Here is a 23363-nt window from a genome sequence, read left to right as displayed (position 1 = left end):
TTGATAATATGGATAACGAAGATTATGCTGCCCAGTTTGGGGAGAAAGTCACGAAGAGGCATCCACCCAAGGTGGCAGTATCAAAGACGGGTAAAAGAACTCGAGCTTCATCAAGCGCTGAAGGTGCTCCAACTGAAGGTGCTCAAACCCGTGGTCGTGCAGGACTGGGAGGTAGTCACGGTCGTAAAGTAAAGAAGAGCAGATAAATGACAATGATTTGTGTTGTACATTCGGAAGTTTGGGTAACTAAGTTTACTTCCGATTATTGCAAGTTCAAAATTTGAAAAGTATCAGTTTTTCCCAAATTATGATTTTTGGGCCATCGTACGTTCGGGACTTTACAAAAAAAAATTATCCTCCGAATATTACAAGTTCAAAACAAACCATGCCATGGCTCTAGATGGTTCCAAGGGCCAATATAGAAGGTTAGACAACCCATATTCGGAAGTTTGGCTAACTAAGTTTACTTCAGATTATTGCAAGTTCAAAATTTGAAAAGTATCAGTTTTTCCCAAATTCTGATTTTTGGGCCATCGTACATTCGGGACTTTACAAAAAAAAATTATCCTCCGAATATTACAAGTTCAAAACAAACCATGTCATGGCTCTAGATGGTTCCAAGGGCCAATATAGAAGGTTAGACAACCCATATTCGGAAGTTTGGGTAACTAAGTTTACTTCCGATTATTGCAAGTTCAAAATTTGAAAAGTATCAGTTTTTCCCAAATTCTGATTTTTGGGTCATCGTACATTCGGGACTTTACAAAAAAAAATTATCCTCCGAATATTACAAGTTCAAAACAAACCATGCCATGGCTCTAGGTGGTTCCAAGGGCCAATATAGAAGGTTAGACAACCCATATTCGGAAGTTTGGGTAACTAAGTTTACTTCCGATCATTTCAAGTTCAAAATTTGAAAAGTATCAGTTTTTCCCAAATTCTGATTTTTGGGCCATCGTACATTCGGGACTTTACAAAAAAAATTTATCCTCCGAATATTACAAGTTCAAAACAAACCATGCCATGGCTCTAGGTGGTTCCAAGGGCCAATATAGAAGGTTAGACAACCCATATTCGGAAGTTTTGGTAACTAAGTTAACTTCCGATTATTTCAAGTTCAAAATTTGAAAAGTATCAGTTTTTCCCAAATTCTGATTTTTGGGCCATCGTACATTCGGGACTTTACAAAAAACATTATCCTCCGAATATTACAAGTTCAAAACAAACCATGCCATGGCTCTAGGTGGTTCCAAGGGCCAATATAGAAGGTTAGACAGCCCATATTCGGAAGTTTTGGTAACTAAGTTAACTTCCGATTATTTCAAGTTCAAAATTTGAAAAGTATCAGTTTTTCCCAAATTCTGATTTTTGGGCCATCGTACATTCGGGACTTTACAAAAAAAAATATCCTCCGAATATTACAAGTTCAAAACAAACCATGCCATGGCTCTAGGTTGTTCCAAGGGCCAATATAGAAGGTTAGACAGCCCATATTCGGAAATTTTGGTAACTAAGTTAACTTCCGATTATTTCAAGTTCAAAATTTGAAAAGTATCAGTTTTTCCCAAATTCTGATTTTTGGGCCATCGTACATTCGGGACTTTACAAAAAAAAATTATCCTCCGAATATTACAAGTTCAAAACAAACCATGCCATGGCTCTAGGTGGTTCCAAGGGCCAATATAGAAGGTTAGACAGCCCATATTCGGAAGTTTTGGTAACTAAGTTAACTTCCGATTATTTCAAGTTCAAAATTTGAAAAGTATCAGTTTTTCCCAAATTCTGATTTTTGGGTCATCGTACATTCGGGACTTTACAAAAAAAATTATCCTCCGAATATTACAAGTTCAAAACAAACCATGCCATGGCTCTAGGTGGTTCCAAGGGCCAATATAGAAGGTTAGACAACCCATATTCGGAAGTTTGGGTAACTAAGTTTACTTCCGATTATTGCAAGTTCAAAATTTGAAAAGTATCAGTTTTTCCCAAATTTTGATTTTTGGGTCATCATACATTCGGGACTTTACAAAAAAAAAATTATCCTCCGAATATTACAAGTTCAAAACAAACCATGCCATGGCTCTAGGTGGTTCCAAGGGCCAATATAGAAGGTTAGACAACCCAAATTCGGAAGTTTGGGTAACTAAGTTTACTTCCGATTATTGCAAGTTCAAAATTTGAAAAGTATCAGTTTTTCCCAAATTCTGATTTTTGGGCCATCGTACATTCGGGACTTTACAAAAAAAAATTATCCTCCGAATATTACAAGTTCAAAACAAACCATGTCATGGCTCTAGATGGTTCCAAGGGCCAATATAGAAGGTTAGACAACCCATATTCGGAAGTTTGGGTAACTAAGCTTACTTCCGATTGTTGCAAGTTCAAAATTTGAAAAGTATCAATTTTTCCCAAATTCTGATTTTTGCGCCATCGTACATTCGGGACTTTACAAAAAAAAATTATCCTCTGAATATTACAATTTCAAAACAAACCATGCCATGGCTCTAGGTGGTTCCAAGGGCCAATATAGAAGGTTAGACAACCCATATTCGGAAGTTTGGGTAACTAAGTTTACTTCCGATTATTGCAAGTTCAAAATTTGAAAAGTATCAGTTTTTCCCAAATGAGTATACCAAATCGTTTGCATAGTATAGGAAAGTGTCGGGCCTCAAATAGAAATCATCAACAAACTCTTCAACGGCCTGCATATGAAAGCAACAAATTATTATACAATAATCGGAGGTTATTAAATAAGTCAAACTTCCGAATATACTATATTTAGAATCTTATCGGTTACCCAAAATACCCGATTTATGCAAATGAATGTACACAGTTTACTGAGTGCAAAAAATGTTATAATCGGAATCTAAAATATATAGTAAAACAGCCGAATATAAATAACCGGGAGATAACTTTAATCGATAAACATCCGATTTTCAAGTTTTCGGAAATTTTATTTTGAGTCCACTGTTATATTCGGCAGTCAAATAATGTTAAACTATTACCGATTGTAAAGGATAAGAATACTGAGTTTTGAAATTTTTTGAGGAATTCGTTTTTGGGGCCATTCGGAGGTAAATAACTCTACATAACTACCGAATGTAGATTTTTTTGGAAAACCAGTTTGGGTTTTTTTTCTCATATTCGGCAGTAAACTACTATCTTGGAACTACCGAATATACATATTTGGTACTCAGTGTGTTATATTCGTAAGTTTATTCGAGAAATTATCTACCGAATCTGGGTAGTTCATGGCATTCAATGCATGCAATAATCGGTTTTTCTAGTTTACAAAAGCACACAAACGCATGCAAATCGAGTATTTGATTTTCTTAACACAATACTCGTGTTTTACATGCATCGTTAGCTTCAATATTAGGCGATTCTCCATTTTCTTCCATGAAAGGGTCGTCTAGGTTTTCCTCTCCACAAAAGTTTGGATCATTCAACATATACCCCAAATCGTTTTCGCCATGATTCTCACCTTCTTCTTCATATCCATCCATTTTTGTAGTGATAAAATGGGTTTTCCTTTTTTTTCCTTCACCTTCTTCTCTATAACTCTAACAACTCAAAAATGAAAAAAGAAATGGGAAAAATGAAACATAAATCATTCTAATACTGCACCGACTACAATCGGAAGTCTGGGTAAATTTTTTTCTTCCGATTGAAATCGGAGGATAAAAATGTTATCATATCCTCCGAATATATAAGAGTAATTTTGCCATTACGAATTACGCCAGATAAGAGCTGGCTACATTTTCCCTTTGGGTGACCTTTTTTGTTTTATTGTTGGCCCCCTAAATCCTTTTGAGTGGCCCCTAAAAATGCGAGGTTATTTTTAGGAAAAAAAATATGAAAGTATCATTTTTCTAGAACCGAAGGGAGTATATAAGTCAATTTTTAAAGCCTGTTGTGGACTTCTGGTTTTGTTTCTTGTTTAATCATGTCAATGAATGTGCATTTCATTAAAGAAAAAAAAATTAATATTCAGCAATTTAGCAACACTGGGCACTTATATGTGTCAAAAAAAAAAAAAAAATTGGGCACTTATTCTTTCTTTGACAATAACAACAACAGGACAGAAAAGTCTGCAGAAAGCAAAAGAAATAGCGAGTAAACAAGACTTTAGCATTGTAAGCATCCTATGCTGACTGCAAGCCAACTACACCAATTATCATTTGCAGAAGAAAGCAAACACCAGAAATTTACCAAAACAAATTATCAGATTCATCCACAAAGGGGTACAAAAATTCATCCACCAAGGGGTACAACATCCTGTGTAATGCTTTAAGACATTTTGCAACTTCTTGCCTCTTGTTTTTTCTTCATACTGACCACTTCATACGGGATAAAGCTGCCAAGTTCAGTTTCAATGCTGATCCAGAGAGAAGCTGAAACACCACGGCATGGGACGACTTATATACTCTCCACCCACTTTGCCACCTCCGGAAGTTCTACAACAATAATAAGATTCATGGTATCACCACAAGACCAAAAATTACATATTCTTACAGTAATAAATCTCCTAGGCTTGAAGCAAACATGATTATTTTGTTAAAATTAATTACCTATCTATCTCATCCCTGTCATCTCCATTATCATGCGGCTGCGTGATTCGAGTTCTGAAAGTTGGGAGAATTAAATATCTATTAGCTACGACCAAAAAATGTACAATTCACATACCATTTTATATACAGATGAAAGAGAGAACTAACCTTTGCAGCCAACATATTCCTCAACAAAATGAACTTGCAGGTCTTTGACAAAGGTGAGGGAACTGAGATCATAGGGTATGGAATTCTTCAGTTTGTTGCAACCTTTGATGTATAATTCCCGCAGAGAAGTACATAGTCGCAAATCAGGTAGATAAGTTAGAACAGGGCAATCTTCTAATTGCAATAAGCGGAGAGAGCTACTGAAGGGGGTGCCATTGACTTCAGGAGATGAGGATAATAGTGCTGCTTCACTGCTATCTTGAGAACGAAAACCTTGAAAATTTATGCAGCCATAGATTCTGAGAGAATGAAGATGAGTACTGTTTTGGAGTGCCCCAAGTGGGAAACATATAAGCTCCAGAGAAAAATATATATCAATGGATGTGAGTGAGGCCAAGCCGCCTCCTCTGCTGTCTAAAATGGAGCTGAGTATTCTACTGTTGGTACTCTTCAATTCCAATGCTTCAAGAGAAGAAAATGAGCTTGGCGTGGTTCTCAATCTTTCGCAGCCATCGATACACAGCCTCTTAAGGGAGGGAAAGAAATACAAGTCGGAGGAGGATCAGCCCATTCTTCTAAAGCGCACATATTGAGAATTCCAAAGTAAGTCAAGGAAGGGAACAATGTTCTGGCTGTTGTTACAGTAAAACTTTCAGTACTGCTACCACTTTCTTCTTCTCTTTGGCTGCTTTCTTGGTAATAGAATTCATCACCCAAGCTCTTCAACGAATAAAACTGGTACAACTCAAGAACTCTAAGACATGGAAGTAGTCCGAGCGTGGGAAGCCGCTCACAAAAGCAATTCACGATGTACAGTTCCACCAAATGAGGAAGGCAATAAGGCGAACCAATCCACTTTGGAAGCGTTAAACCCCCAAATCCATCTATGCTTAATTCTTTCAAATTAGAGTGAGGTTGCAGTCCCTTCAACACCATATCATCATTGAGCATGCTTGTACCATCACCACATGAACTCCAATATAGAAACAAACCCTGAATGTGTTGCTTGTCCTTTAACTTCGCTTTCTCTGCGTCTATTTTGCCTCTGACATTTTCGAGATTTCTTATCTCTAAAACCCTGAGGAAGTTTAGGCCTTCTAAATCTTCAATCCCACTACAGACCTCTTCTTTCCTTACCAAGTAAGACCGTAACTCTTCAAGGCAAGTTAGTCTTTCTATACCTCTAGGCATTATCATTCTATCAGCATCATCACTATACCCAGGGCTGGGTAAAAATAGTTGTCTCAGTTTCGGCCAATTCCTTATCTCCTTCGGAAGCTCACACTCATTTCCTGGCTCAACTATCTCCAAATTGCAGAGACTGTTAATGCAAGATTCGGGCAGTTCTTTAATACTAGTACCTCTCACCTTAAGGCACCTTAAACGTGTCAATGCTCCAAGGTCTTGAGGTAATGATTTTAAAGACCAGCAATCCTCAAAACTCAACCCCCTTAGATTTTCAATGCAAGTGAGTGAAACAGGTAATGCCGTAATTGATGTGCCTCTAACATCGAGAGACCTTAAATGTTTCAAAGACCCAATATTTAGAGGCAAGGCTTCCAAACTGCAGCAATTACTGAGATCTAACTTCTGTAGGTTTGTGAGGCTTACAATAGAATCAGGAAGTACTTGAGCGTCAGAGAACCATGGACTAAGATGCCTTAAGTTTCTCAAAGATCCGATGTCTTTGAGAATCTTGTGAACGTTTTGGCATCGAGAAAGTACCAGTGTCTGCAAATGGTAAAGTTGATAGATGGAAACTTCAATCATACAAAATGACAAATTAAGGTACCTCAGATGCTTAAACGTTAATGTCGAAGACATAATACTTGGAATATCCTCCGCACCAAGCAAACAGACAACCCGCAGAAAACAATTACTACTAAATAAACTTCTAACTCCAGTTCCCGAATGCTCGTCTTCTATGGAAAAAATTGTCTGCAGTTTTCTTGCCTTACTCAAGAGTTTGGAAAATATTTTTGATGCTTCTTCGTCTAAAACCAACCGCAAACGACGAATTTCAGAAATATTTTCCAATCCGCTAGCACAGAGAGTAGTGGTTTCGTGAACACCGACAACAGTTTGTGCAAGATCATGTACTAAGTCATGCGTCTTGCACGTAAGGATGTCGCCTAGTGGATCCTTTACTACATTGTGAAAGAATGAACTTGATAACAAACATTGAAAATAATTGCTTCCAACATCTTCAATGGATCTTCTACTAACTCTAGAAGATGGCTGAAGGAACCCTTCAGCCATCCACAATTGAATCAGAGTTTCTCTATCAATCACCCAATTTTTAGGAAACAAGGTGCAGTAAGAGAAACACTGTTTCAGCTGCGAGGACAAGTTATCATAACTCAATTTCAATACTGACATGATTTTGCTGTGACCTTCTGTTTCATTAAAGACATCATTATCTCGGATTCGCAACCAATCTCTCTCGTCTCTTTTTAAGAACATAAGACTACCGAGAAATTTGGCTGCAAGTGGTAATCCGGCACATTTTCTTGCTATCTGTTGTCCTATACATGCCATGCTTGCAGTCTCAAATGCTCCACCAGGAGAAAAGGTTCTGTTTGTGATGATAGACCAACATTCTTCTTCATGTAAGGTTTTTAAGTCGTATGGTGGAACTATACCCCTAACCACAGAAGCAACTTGGTCACTACGTGTAGTAACCAAGATTTTGCTCCCATAAGCACCAACACGGAGCATACCCCTAAGTTTCTCCCAGTTCTCCGCATTCTCGTTCCACAGATCATCGAGTACTAGTAAATATTTTTTGCTTCTCAGCATTTCCTGAACTTTACTAACCAAGACCACCACAACATTTGACACATCCTCACACTTTCTTTCAGTAATGGACTCGATTATATTCATTAAGATCTTTTTTATATCAAAGACATCAGCTACACAAACCCACATTCTTGGTTCAAAGTTTCTCATTACTGAGTCATCTTGGTAGACCAACTGAGCTAATGTGGTCTTCCCTAGTCCCCCCATTCCCACTATGGATACCACGGAAACCTTTTCATGTTGACTAGAATATACAGATGACGACGATGATGTGTGGACTGTCATTAGCATCTTTATTATCGCTAATTATCATTCTCTCTACCAAATACTCTAAGTTCATCTACATGGGATGCAGTTAGCCGGTTTTGTTGCTCAATATATTGATCATGCTCATCATCACTAGTGCTACTACTCTCTTCCAAGTGAAACTTAGCGATGTCACTAGAAATTCCATCTAAGTTTTTATTGATATCTTTAATTTTATTTGACATCTTGATACGAAATGAAAGTGGGTTGGAGAATGAAAGAAAGCCCCGTACCTTATCCTTCTTACCATTCTTTTCATACCGCCGGATGGCTTCATAGGATAACTCATCTAAAACCTTATTAGCATCATAAACAACATCCTTGAGCCTTCTTAACCAAAGTCTCACAGCAGCATCCTTTACTTGCTTTCTCTCAGCATCATTTGTGACAGCCTCAATCATCTCTAGAGTGTTTTTGAGCTTCTTGAGATCGTCCGCAACTCCCCAAGCTACACCAACCTGTTCAGTGACAAGAGAACCCAAGCTTTTCAATATGCTTGTTGCACCACTGACAAGCATTTCTTCAACCGCCATATTGATAACTAAGATGGACGATGATATGCAGAAGCGTTTGAGTTGACTTTAGATATTGCAGAATTGTGAAGATTTCTGTGCAATAATGCAATTCCAAATTCGCAAATGGACCTTGCCGTTCCCAAACACAAACTGGGATACCTAATTCTTTGTTAAATGTATGACGCATGCCAATTGATTGGAAAAAAAAAACTGAGTGAAGGGCTGACATTTTTCTTGAATGATTCATCTGATGACGATGATTTTGAAGTATTCTATTTCAATTTGATCAAATTTAATTGAATGACAGCAACTTCAAATTAAAACTATTATAGATAATTCATAACAATTCATTCGTATAAAAATAATCAGAGTAAAAAGAAAAAGAACATAAAAATGTATTTACTTACTTCTACTTCGCCATGTAATTCTCCATGGATGACAATGTGGAACCGTTGCCTCTTTATGGCGCAGACTCGCAGTGAACATGATGGCAAATGAGAATTCTGAAAGTGTAAACAAACAAGGAGCCACCAAAAAGAATTGGCTTTAGGCCTCCAGAAACACAGGACCGGGCCTGATGTATGGGCCTCACTTTCACCCATTGATGATTATAATAACAATAACACAGAACGATTTTTTGGGGACCATGGTTTTTTTGCGGGACTATGATTTTATTTTGGGTAAAGGCATTAGAAGTAATTTTAGATCACTCCATATCTAGTTATTTATTTAATACCTAATCTACCCTCTTAATTAATTTTAGGTTATGATCAGTGAATGATTTAGTTAAAAACAATTAGTGAGATTAAATTAAAATATGGGTTTATTATTAGTTGAGTAGAATTATTGAGAGAGTAGAGTTAGAGAAAATGAAGGAGAAAAACATGGAAAATAATTTTTTTTTCCAATTCACTAAGTTTGAATATTCAAATGATGAAAACTCATCTGATTCTTCATCTTCATCCTCTCCTAGAATAATTGTTAATCTTCAAAATGATCCGGATTTGAACTGGATTTTGAACAGTTCAGTTACTTTATATGAAGAACAAGTAACCGAACTCATCTGAAGCTGTAGTTCGATTGCCTCGTGAGATGAACAAGTAACCGAACTCATCTGAAAGTGTAGTTCGGTTACTTGTTCCAAACACGCAGGTACCGAACTCTCAAATAATAGAATTTCTAGGAGTTACAGCGTTATGTTCGGTTGGTTCTCAACTAACTGAACTTTGGTGTACAAAGTTTGGTTGGTTCGCAAACTGCATGCACTTTTGATCTAACCGAACTTTACGTAATATAAGAGTATATAAGTTTACAAAGTTCGGTTCTTTCGCAAACTTGAACCTAACAGTTAACCGACCGAACTCTGAGTTCGGTTTCTGCGATAAAATTGTGAAATTACCGAACTTAACAAACAAAAAAAATGTGAAGTTTCAGCTCTATTGGCTAAGTTCGGTTACTTTATAGTTTTAAAAGTTTTTGCGAACAAACCGAACTCTATTGGCTAAGTTCGGTTATTTTGGAACTCAACATAGTGGCCACAACAACACAGTTCGGTTAGACTGGATTTGTTTTTTTTTCGGTTCTAAGGGTGGAGTTCGGTTACTTTGTAGTTTTAAATTTTTTTGCGAAACAACCGAACAAAGAGTTCGGTGACTTAGTTTTAAATCCAATAGAACCGAACTGTTCTTCGTGTTCTTCATTTTCAAGAAGTTCGGTTAGTAAACTAGGGTTTTTTGGAAAATCGGCCTAACCGAACATGGCTCTGTAACTCCTATTAAAACCCTATTTTAATGATTTATATTCGATTGAAGCAATCAAAATCAAATTAAAGTGAAGGATTTGTTGGAAAATACCTCCGGAGTGGTCCCATGGAAAAATCAGGTTGCGGCTGGCGTCTTTTATACTCGATAAAATTATTATGTAACCGAACTAAATTGTGATTGCATTGATGTTGTTACATTTCTTAAATAGGCGGTGGCGGTGGTGGTGGGAGGAGGTGGTGGTGGTAATCGGTGGTTGGTGGTGGTGATAATCGGAGGTGGTGGTGATGGTAATCGGCGGTGATGTGCGGTGGTGGTGGTGGTGGTAATCGGTGGTTGGTGGTGGTGATAATCGGAGGTGGTGATGGTGGTAATCGGCGGTGGTGGTGGGAGGAGGTGGTGGTTATATATATATATAGGTGGTTATTAGGTTGGTTTTAAATTAAATTAGGTTAAGGATAGGTTAGTCATTTCAACATTTTAGAACACCCATTATCACTATAGGGAAGGTGGCCTAATAAAACCATGGTCCCCTCAAAAAAAAAAACCGTTTCGTAACAAAACCTAGTCATCAAAGTCTAATAGATTTCCTCGTACACTTCCTAGTATCCCGTAATAGAGCCGTTAACAAAAGATTCCAATCTTAAATACAAAATTCAAAATTTTCGACCGTTAAACCATATTCATAACCTTTTCTTCTTCGTCTCTTTTCAATATCGAGGTTTTCTTTATTCTTTCTCCAAACACAAAGAAACTAAACAAAAATGGCGACGGAGGAATTCCAAAGCCCTCAAAACCATAAAAATGTTGTTCACAGAGACATCATCATCAGTCCTGGGTTCAGATCTGTGGCTGCGATGGCTGGTTGGGATGAAGAAGCCTTATTAGCAGCATCAGAAGAAGTAGCTGAAGATACACCAGAAAAAGAATCATCAAAATCCCCGCAAACTTATTCAATAAGGTAACGATTTGCACAATTGTTTTTGGGATTATCATCGTTTTTCTTTTCTGAGTTCACAAAGTTTTCAATTGATTATTATTACAGGAAACGTAGGAGATATAGTCCTGTTACAAACCCTGTATTAGTTCTTAACCTTGATGATGAAGCAAGAGCTACACACCATGACGGGCCTGTTGCTGGCAAAGGTATTGATTTGTTTAAAATTGAGTGAAGATTTGTTTAATTGAATCAGTTTTAGAAATTGGGTTTTTGTTGAAATTCGATTTGTGTTTTATATGGAACCACAAATTGAATCTCTGAAAGAAGAGAGGAAACAAGCCGATCCCAAATCTGAGGAAATGCCGCCTGCAAATCTTCCTTGTATGAGGGAAGAATCATCTTGTGCTGCAAGTGGAAATTTAGAACCACGAATTGAATCTCTGAATAAAAAGAGGAAACAAGCGGAGCCCAAATCTGACGAAACGCCGCCTGCAAATCTTCCTTGTACTGTAAGTGGAAATTTAGAACCACAAATTGAATTTCTGAAAGAAAAGAGGGAACAAGCCGAGCCCAAATCTGATGAAATGCCGCCTGCTGCTAATCTTCCTTGTATGGATAAATTGAAGGAAGAATTATCTTGTGCTGTAAGTGGAAATTTCTTGATTCTGAATGTTAAATTGATCAAATCAAATGTGGATTTTTCTTAATTGATTTTACCATATTTACAGATTTGCTTGGAGATTTGCTATGAACCAAGTACTACTCCTTGTGGTCACAGTTTTTGCAAGAAATGTTTGAAATCTGCAGCGGATAAATGCGGTAAAAAGTGCCCGAAATGCAGACAACTGATTGGGTATGTCTTTAATTTTATTGGGTTTACTAAACTTTGTAGCTTTTTAGTGTATTAAAGTTTTTAGGTTATGTGCTGCTGATTTGCAGAAATGGAAGATCTTGTATTGTGAATACAAGTCTTTGGAACACAATACAGCTTTTGTTTCCACAAGAAGTAGAAGCAAGGAAAGCTGTTGCGGCCAAAAACAGTCGAGAACAAGTCAAGGCTCAGAGTACTGTAGGAGGAGAGGATTCTATTTCAAGAAGACGAAGTGGTAGGACTAATTCAATGGTGATGATGACAAATCCAAGTAACATTAGAGTGAGTTCTAGTTCAGGAAATCAAAGTGGTAGGTCTAATTTTACGGGGAATTCAGTAAGATTGAGCAGCTCAGCGAGGAACAGAAGAGATAGGCCTAGTCAAGCCGAGGATGCTGCATTAGCTTTGAGATTACAAAGAGAGGAGTTTATGGCGGCTTTTAGGGCCGCAGAAGAAGCCTCAACTGCCAGAGAAAACCTTAGAGCACTGGCTTCAAGAGCTGTTGACATCCGTCTTGGAAGAAGACTGACATAGTTCTTTTGAATTTTTAGCTTCTGAGATTCTAGTATTTTCATGCTGAAAACTTATTGTTTGTTTGTACGTAATATTTGATCAAGCAACCATGGTATGGTTGTTTATTTAGTGGATTGCCGCGAATTAAGGTACGGGTTTTTTAAACAGAAGACCCTTTTGAATGTAATGTGCATCGAGTATACTTAAATCCCATGTAGTCAAGTAATGTGGCTGCTTTGATTCTTCCAAAACTTTGTGTGGTTTGATTGTGCACTTTGAGATTTGCCGAACAGCTTTCTTAGTTTCTTGATTCATTTGGTGAATAACGGCAATCGAAGGTATTTCTTAGAATACAAAACTTGTATATGGAAAGTTTGTATATGGAATAGTTTTCACCAATGTGTCCACTATCATCTTTTATTGAGTATATATATGTTTACAAATATAGTGAATATATCACAGCAAATTCCTAGGATCTAAAACAACTAATGGAGATAATACAGGAAAGTTAGAGCTACCATAACGGTGTACACAAGACTCGGAGTTTACATAAGACTCGGATTGTACACAAGACCTGCGCTGTGGGTACACGCCAACTTGCTTGGTAGTACGTTGTTGCAGTTTGCCACTGCTCTGGCAGTAAAACATGGCCAACTTGTTTGGTAGTTTGCCACTGCTGTGGCAGGTTATGTGCAGACGTCCAATACCCCCCCTCAAGTTGGAGCGGGAGGATTATGAGGCCGAACGCCCAACTTGCTGACAAGACGTTTGAAGTGATCCACACCAAGCGGTTTAGTGAAGAGATCAGCCAATTGAGCTACATATGGAATATAGGTTGGTTTTATAAGACCAGACATCAATTTTTCACGAACAAAATAACAATCGATTTCGATATGTTTAGTGCGTTCGTGAAACACCGGATTTTCAGAAATGTGGATAGCAGCCTGGTTGTCACAATAGACTAGAATTGGCTTCGGAATGGTAACACGAAGATCAGTGAATAAATAATGTAACCATTGTAACTCAGAAGTTACCCTGGCTAAAGCGCGATATTCTGCCTCAGCAGAAGAGAGAGAAATAGTGGATTGCTTCTTGGATTTCCAAGAGAGAGGACTATCGCCCAGCATGGTGAAATATCCTGCCGTGGAACGACGAGTAATTGGACAACCTGCCCAATCCGAATCAGTGTAACCAGCGAGTGACAAAGAGCTGGTGGCAGAGAGAAATATGCCATGACTAACAGTACCTTTGAGATAAAGGACCACACGATAAGCAGCATCCAAGTGACCAGAACAAGGCTGTTGCAGAAATTGACTTAAATAATTCACAGAATAAGTGATATCAGGACGAGTTACCTGAAGGTAGAGTAGTCGACCAATTAAGCGCCGATAAATACTCGGATCAGGTAGAGGATTTCCTGAGTCTGGTAATAATTTAAGATGTTGTTCCATAGGAGAAGCAACAGGTTTAGCTCCCAAGAGACCAGAATCCTGAACAATGTCTAGAATATACTTACGTTGTCCAAGAAAAATACCTTTTGGAGAACGAGAAACTTCAATGCCTAGAAAGTATTGCAGACGTCCAAGGTTTTTGAGCGAGAATTTTGCTTCCAGTTTATGTTTAAGATCTTGGATGACAAAGGTATTATTACCTGTAATAATGATATCGTCGACATAAACCAAAACATAAATAGAAACTGCGCCTTTGTGAAAAAGAAAAAGCGAATAATCAGCACGTGACTGTATAAAACCTTCCTCAAGTAATGCAGTAGAAAATTTAGCAAACCATTGACGAGATGCTTGCTTAAGACCATATAGAGATTTATTGAGTTTATAAACACGAGTATCTCCCTTTTTCTGAAAACCAGGAGGTAGTTTCATATAAATTTCTTCATGAAGATCGCCTTGTAGAAAAGCATTATTGACATCTAGTTGGTGTAGAGGCCAATTGAAAATGGCAGCAATAGACAATAAAACACGAACAGTGACCAATTTAGCAACATGAGCAAAAGTGTCATGGTAGTCAATACCTTCCTGTTGTGTGTATCCTTTTGCAACCAGGCGTGCCTTACGACGCTCAATGTCACCATTCGGTTTATATTTAATTTTGAATACCCATTTACAGCCAATGGCAGATTTTCCAGGGGGAAGAGTAGTTATAGTAAAGGTATCATTATCTTTTAGAGCAGTATGCTCTCGAAGTATGGCATCACGCCACTCTGGAATTTTAATGGCCTCCGTAAATGATCGTGGTTCATCATTGGTAATAACAGAAGAGAGAAAAGCACGATGTTGCGGAGTGAATTTATCAAAAGAAATATAATTTGTAAGAGGATATAGAGAGTGGGATGTACCTTTGTTAACAGAGCAAATGTAATCTTTCAAGTGAGAAGGGCGATGATGTTCCCTGGTGGATCTGCGTAAAATATTGTCAGTAGTATGAATAGGGTGAGAAGAAACTATGGCATCAGGAATTACTCCCGGAGAACTGGGTATAGAGTCATCCACATGAGAGGTAGCGTCACTTGGAGCTTCTGTGAATGAACCAGAGTTAGCATCCTGCAAAGGAGGTGAGAAGCTAGGAGATGATATATCTATCACAGGGTCTGGTGGAACATCAGACCTGGATTCCTCATAGGAAAAAATCAGAATCTATAGAGGGGACAATAACATTGTCAGATGTTAACTTAGCATCTTTGAAAGGAAATAGATGCTCATGAAAAATAACATCTCTGGATACAAATGTTGTCTTTGTTAGAAGATCCAAAATAATGTAACCTTTGTGATTATAAGGATATCCCAGAAATATACCAGGCTTAGCTCGAGGATCAAATTTAGAAGTGATTTTTGTGTTCCGAGCATAACATAAACAACCAAAAATACGTAGATGTCGATAATTAGGGACAGTACCAAGGAGAACCTCATGTGGAGTTTTATGTTGCAAAACAGGAGTAGGCATTTTATTAATAAGATAGCATGCTGTAAGTAAACATTCACTCCAATAAGTGATTGGTAAATGGGATTGAAAACGTAGAGCACGGGCTACGCTAAGGAGATGACGGTGTTTACGTTCCACAACACCATTCTGTTGAGGTGTGGAAACACAACTCCGTTGATGATGAATACCATGGTCTCGAAACCATGTTTGTATTTCTCGGGATAAAAACTCCGAGCCATTATCAGATTGCAGTTTTTGCAAGGATGAAAGAAATGGAATTTGAATACCACTGGAGATTTGATTAATTTTGTTAGAATATTGGGTAATAACAAAATTAAAAAAATACTTAATAAATTTAAAAGTTTCACTTTTGGTGTGCATGAGATAAATCCACGTACAGCGTGAAAAATCATCGACTATGGTGAGAAAATATTTAGCACCTGTGAGTGAAGGTGTCATAAAAGGACCCCATATATCGCAATGAATAAGTTCAAAACAGCGTTTCGAAGACAATCAAACTTTATTAAAAGATAAACGACTTTGTTTTGCCAATGGACATACATCACAGAAGTGAGTAGAATTAGATTTAATATAATCAAAATTACGACAAAGAAATTTGAGACGGTCTGGGCTAGGATGACCTAGCCTGCAATGCCAAACATCGGCAAACGCTTTATTACATAAGATTGTATTGGAAGACTGCTGAGGATGAACTTGGAGATGATAGAGACCAGAGATAAAATCAGCCTGACCAATCATTGTTTTCGTGACACGGTCCTGAAAGAAGCAGACATTGTCGAAGAAATAAGCGACACAATTAGTTTGGCGAGTTAACTGACTCACAGAAATAAGATTGAATTTGAAATTAGGGATATGATGCACATTTGACAGTTTAAGGGTAGGCGAGAAAACAACTTCGCCAATATGCTTAACAACGGAGAATGATCCATCCGGTAGTTGCATTTGAATCAGTGATTTAACAGGCATATAGGAATGAAAATAATGCAATGAGTTACAGATGTGGTGTGTGGCACCACTGTCCACAAACCAAGGATCGGAAAAAGATATTGATAAAGAGATACCTGCGAAATTGGCACGAGGTTCAAGCTGTGCAGATTCTGGCGCAGGGTTGATTAAGGCCAAAAGACGTGCATATTGGTCAGCAGACAGCGTCGGAAGAGCATGCGGAATGGCAGACGCATCAGCTGGTGTAACTGCAGTTGCTGCAGTGAGATGCATATTGCTGTTAGCCGGAGATGGAGAGCTACTGGTGCTGGCAGGAAAACCATGAAGTCGATAACACTTGTCTCTGACATGACCAAGTCTGTTACAATAGTCACAGAATGGACGCTGACGTTTATTCTGGTTCGCTGGAGGTCGAGAACTGGAGGAGAAGTGACGATTGGAACTGAGAGCAGCAACATCAATTGTTGGAAAAGGAGCAGCAGTGATGTTTTGTTGTTCTTCCTCTTGCTGAACAAGGTTGAAAATACGGAGTGCAGTGGGGAAAGGGTCCATGGTTAGGATTTGGCTGCGAAGGTTAGAAAACCTGTCGTGCAGACCCTGCAGAAACTCCATGGCACGCTCCATTTCAAGTCTCTCAATCATGTGCTTTCCAGCACCACAAATACAAGCTTCAGTAGAAGCAACCAGGGAATCATATTGATCCCACAGTGTCTTGATTTTTGTATAGTAGAGAGAAACAGGCATGGATTCCTGTTTGATGGAAGCAATAGAGGACTTTAAACGGAAAAGAATCGGAGCATTGGAAACACAAAACCTCACCTGTAAATCCTTCCAGATAGCATGAGAATTGGGGGCATATAAACAGCTAGCCCTGATGTCTGGTTGGCAGGAGTTTAGAAGCCAACTGCCTACAAGGTCGTCACATCTCTTCCAACATTGAAACTGCAACGCATCTGTTGGGGGAGGGAGAGAACCATCAACAAAACCAAGCTTACCCTTAGCATTCAGGGATTTTGTGATTCCTCTCACCCAGGAACCATAATTATCCCCTTGCAAAAGAGGAGAAGACAACACTGTTGCAGGGTTATCACTAGGATGAATTATGTAAGGGTCTAGGGTTCTAGGATTTCCTGAAGGATTGATGTGGGTTTCATTGGTTTGTGTGGGATTTCCGGAAGAGTTGTGAGATGGAGAGTTTGGGGATGAATGATCGGATGCAGTCATTGTGAATGAAGAGAAAATAAGGACAGATATGAAGCGGAAGATTTGATATTAAGGTTCCTAGGATCTACAAGGATACCATCTTAGAATACAAAACTTGTATATGGAAAGTTTGTATATGGAATAGTTTTCACCAATGTGTCGACTATCATCTTTTATTGAGTATATATATGTTTACAAATATAGTGAATATATCACAGCAAATTCCTAGGATCTAAAACAACTAATGGAAATAATACAGGAAAGTTAGAGCTACCATAACGGTGTACACAAGACTCGGAGTTTACATAAGACTCGGATTGTACACAAGACCTGCGTTGTGGGTACACGCCAACTTGCTTGGTAGTACGTTGTTGCAGTTTGCCACTGCTCTGGCAGTAAAACATGGCCAACTTGTTTGGTAGTTTGCCACTGCTGTGGCAGGTTATGTGCAGACGTCCAATAGTATTAGAGATCTTGGTTGTTATTGAAATTTCAAGAATCAGGTAAAAAGAAAAAAAGGTTCTTGCAAGAAGTGAGCTAGTTTTGTACTATGTTATCTTTTTGATATTCGGTAAGAAGTGAGCTAGTTCTGCACTCAAACATCTTTTAATAAACGAAACAAAATGTGTGGTTATGGCACAACTAACAATGCCTCATCCTCTTTAATACCCCAACACGAGTGGTTTGGACAACATATAGCTAGTGGCTTACATTGGAGATCAGAAAGGCATCTGGGGGTCCTAGACTCCTAGGCCAAGAAAGTGGAGATATGATTCCAGAGACTATGGACTTTAGAAGATATAAAAGAACAATAATTCTAGAATGATTGGGGAAAAAATAGTCTCGTAGGAAAATCTATTGGCTACGTGCTCAAAAAAATTCACAGGATTTTCCCCGAAATTCCACCTGGTTGGTGCAGCATTGTAGCATGACTCGCTCTATGCAAAAGGAGTACTCAAAAAAGTAGCAAAAAAAAAATGCTCTTCTCTCGATTAAGTTGAAGGATCATTACTCATAATCATAGATATTAGGACACCAGCGTCATGGTGGAGAGGGCTGACCGAAGAAAAACGAAACACCGCTGATTGCATAACGCTTTATACATCCTTTTTTTTGTTGGATTGTTAAACGATTTATGCATCCTTTTTTGAGGCATATATATCGTTTTAGGGGTTGCATAACCAAATTAGTTGATGCATGAACCAAAACACAACTGTATAAACTATCATGCATCCTTTGTGGTGGCTCCATAATTCATTATGCATCTTTTTTTTGTTCGAATGATATTTTTAGTCATATACTACCTCCATTTCATAAAAGGAGATACTTTCACATATTCATTTTTACCTGAAATAGGCAAAATTGAAAAGGTAAAAGTATCACTTTCCCTGACACGGGGTGGAAGTATCACTTTTCGTGACACATGGGGTGAAAGTACCACTTTTCCAGAAACGGGGTGAAAGTATCAATTTTTCTGACACAAAGCGAAAGTATCAATTTTCCAGAAACAGGATGAAAATATCACTCTTCCAGAAACGGGGTGAAAGTATCAATTTTCCTGACACAGAGCGAAAGTATCATTTTTCCTGAAACGGGGTGAAAGTATCATTTTTCCTGACACTGCGTGAAAGTATCACTTTTCCTAAAACGAGGTGAAAGTATCACTTTTTCTGACACGGAGCGAAAGTATCATTTTTCCTGACACGGCGCGAAAGTATCATTTTCCCTCGCATGGGGCGAAGATAACATTTTTCCTGACACGGCGCAAAAGTATCATTTTTGTCAACATGGAGTGAGAGTATCATTTTTCCGGACACGGCATGAAAGTTTCATTTTTCCTGACACGGAGTGAAATTATCATATTTCGTGACAAGGGGTGAAAATATCACTTTTCCTATTTATTGGGCCGACCGACCGAAGCGAGGGAGGACCCTATATATGGTGACTTTGTGTCAATGTAAAGCATGATTTTTTTTCCAATTTGACACAAAAAAATTGAATTTGGTTTAACCAAACTTTTGTTGGTTGTTTTTTCGCTTCCAAAAATACCCCTCCTTTTTATTCCAATTATTATAATTTTTTATATATCCTGTTTTTTCCGGAAAAAGTGTTACTTTCACCCCCATGTCAGGAAAATTGATACTTTCGCCCCATTTCAGGAAAAGTGATATTTTCGCTCCGTTTCAGAAAAAGTGATACTTTCGCCTCCATTTCAGAAAAAGTGACACTTTCACCCGTTTCAGAAAAGTGTTACTTTCGCTCCGTTTCAGAAAAGTGTTACTTTCGCTTTGTTTCAAGAAAAGTGATATTTTCTCCCCGTTTTAAGAAAAGTGATACTTTCGCCCAGTTTCAGAAAATTGATATTTTCGTCCCGTTTCAGAGAAAGTGATACTTTCGCCTGTTTCAGAAAAGTGATACTTTCTCTCTGTTTCAAAAGAAGTGTTATTCGGCTCCGTTTTAGAAAAAGTGATACTTTCACCCCGTTTCAGAAAAAGTGATACTTTGGCCCCGTTTCAGGAAAAATGATACTTTCTCCCAAGTTTCAGAAAAAGTGATACTTTCACCCGTTTCAGAAAAAGTGATATTTTCCCACCGTTTCAGGAAAAGTGATATTTTCGCCCCGTTTCAGGAAAAGTGATACTTTCGCCCCGTTTCAGGAAAAGTGATACTTTCGCTCCATTTCAGAAAAAGTGATACTTTCATGCCCCCCGTTTCAGAAAAGTGATACTTTCTCTCGTTTCAGTAAAAGTGATATTTTCTCTCTGTTTCAGAAAAAGTGATACTTTCGCCCCATTTCAGATAAAATGATACTTTTGCCCCTGTTTCAGAATAAGTGATGCTTTCACTTTTTGAATTCGGCCTATTCTAGGCAAAAATGAAACTGTGAAAGTATCCATTGTTTCTGAAACAGACGAAGTATATACCTAAAAATATCATTCCAACAAAAATAAAAATAAAAATGCATAACAAATTATGGAGCCACCACAAAGGATATATAACAGTTTATACCGTCGTGATTTGGTTCATGATGAAAAACCGGAGGTCTAACAACCACACCCAATATTTCGTTTAAGCAATCTGTATGGAAAAACTCCAATATATTTCCAAGAGAATCAGTTAGACAGTCCAACTCAATCAAGGAAAATACATCCAAGAGTTATATCTCATTTTTTTCAAATCAATCTACAAGTGAACAGATGGAAATCTGTGAGCCGGATTAATTAATATGAGAAATAACTTGGATGGTACCAAAGACCAATATCCAAGCGTCAATCAATTTCAATCAACAACCAAAGGTTGGATTCACCAATTGATTGAACTACGCACAACCTGTGATATTTGAATTATATAAGAATATAATTCGGAAAAGAAATAACACGGACGCCAGAAATTTTGTTAATGAGAAAACCGCAAATGCAGAAACCCCCGGGACCTAGTCCATATTTGAACACCACACTGTATTAAGTCGCTACAGACTCTAGCATACCACAAGTTAACTTCAGACTGGAATATAGTTTAGCCCTAACCAATCCCACACTGATTAAAGTACAGTCGCGTTCCTTACGCCTCTTGAACTACGCCGGATTCTGCGCACTTGATTCCCTTAGCTGATCTCACCCACAACTAAGAGTTACTATGACCCAAAGTCGAAGACTTGATAAACAAATCTGTCTCACACAGAAAAGTCTATTGAATAGATAAATCTGTCTCCCACAGAAATACCTACGAGTTTTTGTTCCGTATTTTGATAAATCAAGGTGAACAGGAACCAATTGACACAACAGACTTATATTCCTGAAGAACATCCTAGTAATATCAATCACCTCACAATAATCTTACTCGTATGGAAGCGAAATAAGATATTGTGGAATCACAAACGATGGGACGAAGATGTTTGTGACTACTTTTTATCTTACCAATCGGAGATTAAATCTCGAGCAAATCTTAGAGAAGATAGTACTCAGTACGATAGAACAAAGTAAGATCAGTACACGCAACTACAGAGAAAATAGTTGGGTCTGGCTTCAAAATCCCAATGAAGTCTTTAAGTCGTTAATCTTATAATGGTTTTAGGAAAAACCTAGGTTTAAGGAGAATCGACTCTAGCCGCAACTAGTATCACACAGAAAGTGTGGGGATTAGGTTTCCCAGTTGCTAGAGTTCTCCCTTATATATCCGGGTTTGCAATCAATGCTACCTTGGTAACAAAGCATTCAATATTCACCGTTAGATGAAAACCTGATTAGATTCAAGCTAATATCTTTCAACTGTTAGATCGAACTTAGCTTGTTATACACAAATGAAATGTGACTTCATTTAGGTATGATTAACCATACCTAAACGTGTGCACATGGTTGGATCAACAATAGTTAACCGAAATTAGTCATATGAACACTTTCATATCAACCTTGTTCATCTTAATCACAACTAGTTCAAATGACTCAAATGAAACTAGTTATGGAGTTGTTCAATTGTTTATATTCTCATAGAAGTATACAAGACACAATTGAAGCAAAATCGATTTTGATTCACTCGAAGCAATTCATGAACATTATAGCCACGGTTTGCAAAAGATTGAATTCCTTATTATATAAATGTATTTGTTCATGAAAAAACCGATTTTAGAACTTAACCCACTCAAGTGTGCAAACAGGTACGCATACTTAGAATCCCGGACTTGGTCTTGGTTCGCCAGTATGCGAACGGGTACGCATACTGTCGTACGTGACCAAACTCAGGTGAATTCCAGGACCTAAACGTTTCAGCCGGTACGCATATGGGTATGCATACTAAGTTCCCGGACTTCAAGTATCAAACCAGTACGCATGCGGGTATGCACACTATAGTTCCCGGACTTTGAATAACTTGCAACAGTTAGCATACAACTACGCATACTGTGTTATATCAAATCAATGGTTAATCGTTCTAAACTCCATGTTAATTATTGAAACATTCTTGGAAGATGGGAATAGCTGACTCACATAAACTATTAGCATCAAAGCAATTTCAAAGTGATCAATAGATCAATACGAAACATTCCGAGTCTACATCAAATGATTGTCTCACACAAATCATGTAAGATGTTACCAAGTGATTTTCACATGATCATCTTTTGACTTTCGTCAAGAATAAAGATGAACTTGGTTAAAGCGAAAGCTTACCAACACATATTTCGAGAAATATGTAAGTGAGTTAACTCAGTTCGAAATATCAAATGTGTATAGAATAAAGTCTATATATCTATACGACTTTTGTTTGAATATAAGATAGAATAGAAATGGAATTCTAAGTGATAGATGAGCTCAAGTCTCCACATACCTTTAGTTGATGAAGTTCCACAAGCTCCCCTTAGTAGTTCTTCTTCTTGAATCGATGAACGCCGTGAAGTCTAATGCCCAACTACACATTCTATCCTAATCCGAGACATAGCTATAAGTAGACTAGAAATCAAGACTTATAGTTTTGACAACTAAACTTGACAAACAAGCTTGAGATAGCAATGCTTGCGAGTTCGATCGAGCAGTGCTCTAACAATCTCCCCCTTTGTCAATTTTATTGGCAAATATATCAATACATATGGATTACAAAATAAATAAACTTTGTAGCTTCTCATCCAAATGCTTGATTTCATTGGTTCTTCAACATTACTCGAAATCTTCGTCACTTCCAAGTACCCCAGTGATTCTGAACGTGTTCAATTCAGCATCATAGTTGTTGAAGATCTGTATCCAACAAAAAATAAAAAAACCATTGTTCTTAATTATTGTTATACAATATTATTACACAGCATCAAAGTCCAATTGTATCACAACTTTTACAATAATACTACGATGA

General features: G+C 37.9%; 3 protein-coding genes across 6 annotated transcripts; 1 reads left to right on the top strand and 2 right to left on the bottom strand.

Moving 5' to 3' along the window:
- Positions 1-4110: 4110 nt before the first annotated feature.
- On the bottom strand, positions 4111-8837 carry LOC113296676 (disease resistance protein RGA2-like). Of its 2 annotated transcripts, none has more exons than XM_026544986.1 (4): positions 8746-8837; positions 4719-8488; positions 4572-4625; positions 4111-4457 (listed from the first exon to the last, which is right to left on the bottom strand). In XM_026544986.1, the coding sequence occupies exon 2, from the start codon at positions 7806-7808 to the stop codon at positions 5214-5216; it is 2595 nt and encodes an 864-aa protein (XP_026400771.1). In that variant the 5' UTR covers positions 7809-8488; positions 8746-8837; the 3' UTR covers positions 4111-4457; positions 4572-4625; positions 4719-5213. The 2 variants fall into 2 exon arrangements, with proteins under 2 accessions (XP_026400771.1, XP_026400770.1); XM_026544985.1 differs by having other exon boundaries at positions 4719-8281; positions 8746-8822.
- Positions 8838-10837: 2000 nt separating this feature from the next.
- Positions 10838-12662, top strand: LOC113292650 (E3 ubiquitin-protein ligase ORTHRUS 1-like). 3 transcript variants are annotated; one of them, XM_026541536.1, is made up of 5 exons: positions 10838-11059; positions 11144-11244; positions 11366-11682; positions 11767-11891; positions 11978-12662. In XM_026541536.1, exons 1-5 carry the CDS (start codon positions 10863-10865, stop codon positions 12441-12443), a joined length of 1206 nt encoding a protein of 401 aa, XP_026397321.1. In that variant the 5' UTR covers positions 10838-10862; the 3' UTR covers positions 12444-12662. The 3 variants fall into 3 exon arrangements, with proteins under 3 accessions (XP_026397321.1, XP_026397320.1, XP_026397319.1); XM_026541535.1 differs by having other exon boundaries at positions 11363-11682; XM_026541534.1 differs by having other exon boundaries at positions 11339-11682.
- Positions 12663-15994: 3332 nt separating this feature from the next.
- LOC113294337 lies at positions 15995-17549 on the bottom strand. The gene is made up of 2 exons (XM_026542729.1): positions 16442-17549; positions 15995-16136 (listed from the first exon to the last, which is right to left on the bottom strand). The coding sequence occupies exons 1-2, from the start codon at positions 17547-17549 to the stop codon at positions 16102-16104; spliced, it is 1143 nt and encodes a 380-aa protein (XP_026398514.1). The 3' UTR covers positions 15995-16101.
- Positions 17550-23363: the final 5814 nt, after the last annotated feature.

This window comes from Papaver somniferum, chromosome 7 (assembly GCF_003573695.1).
Source record: "Papaver somniferum cultivar HN1 chromosome 7, ASM357369v1, whole genome shotgun sequence".
NCBI lineage: Eukaryota > Viridiplantae > Streptophyta > Magnoliopsida > Ranunculales > Papaveraceae > Papaver > Papaver somniferum.
Note: the sequence above shows the minus strand (reverse complement) of the source record. Positions and strands in the feature narration are given on the sequence as shown.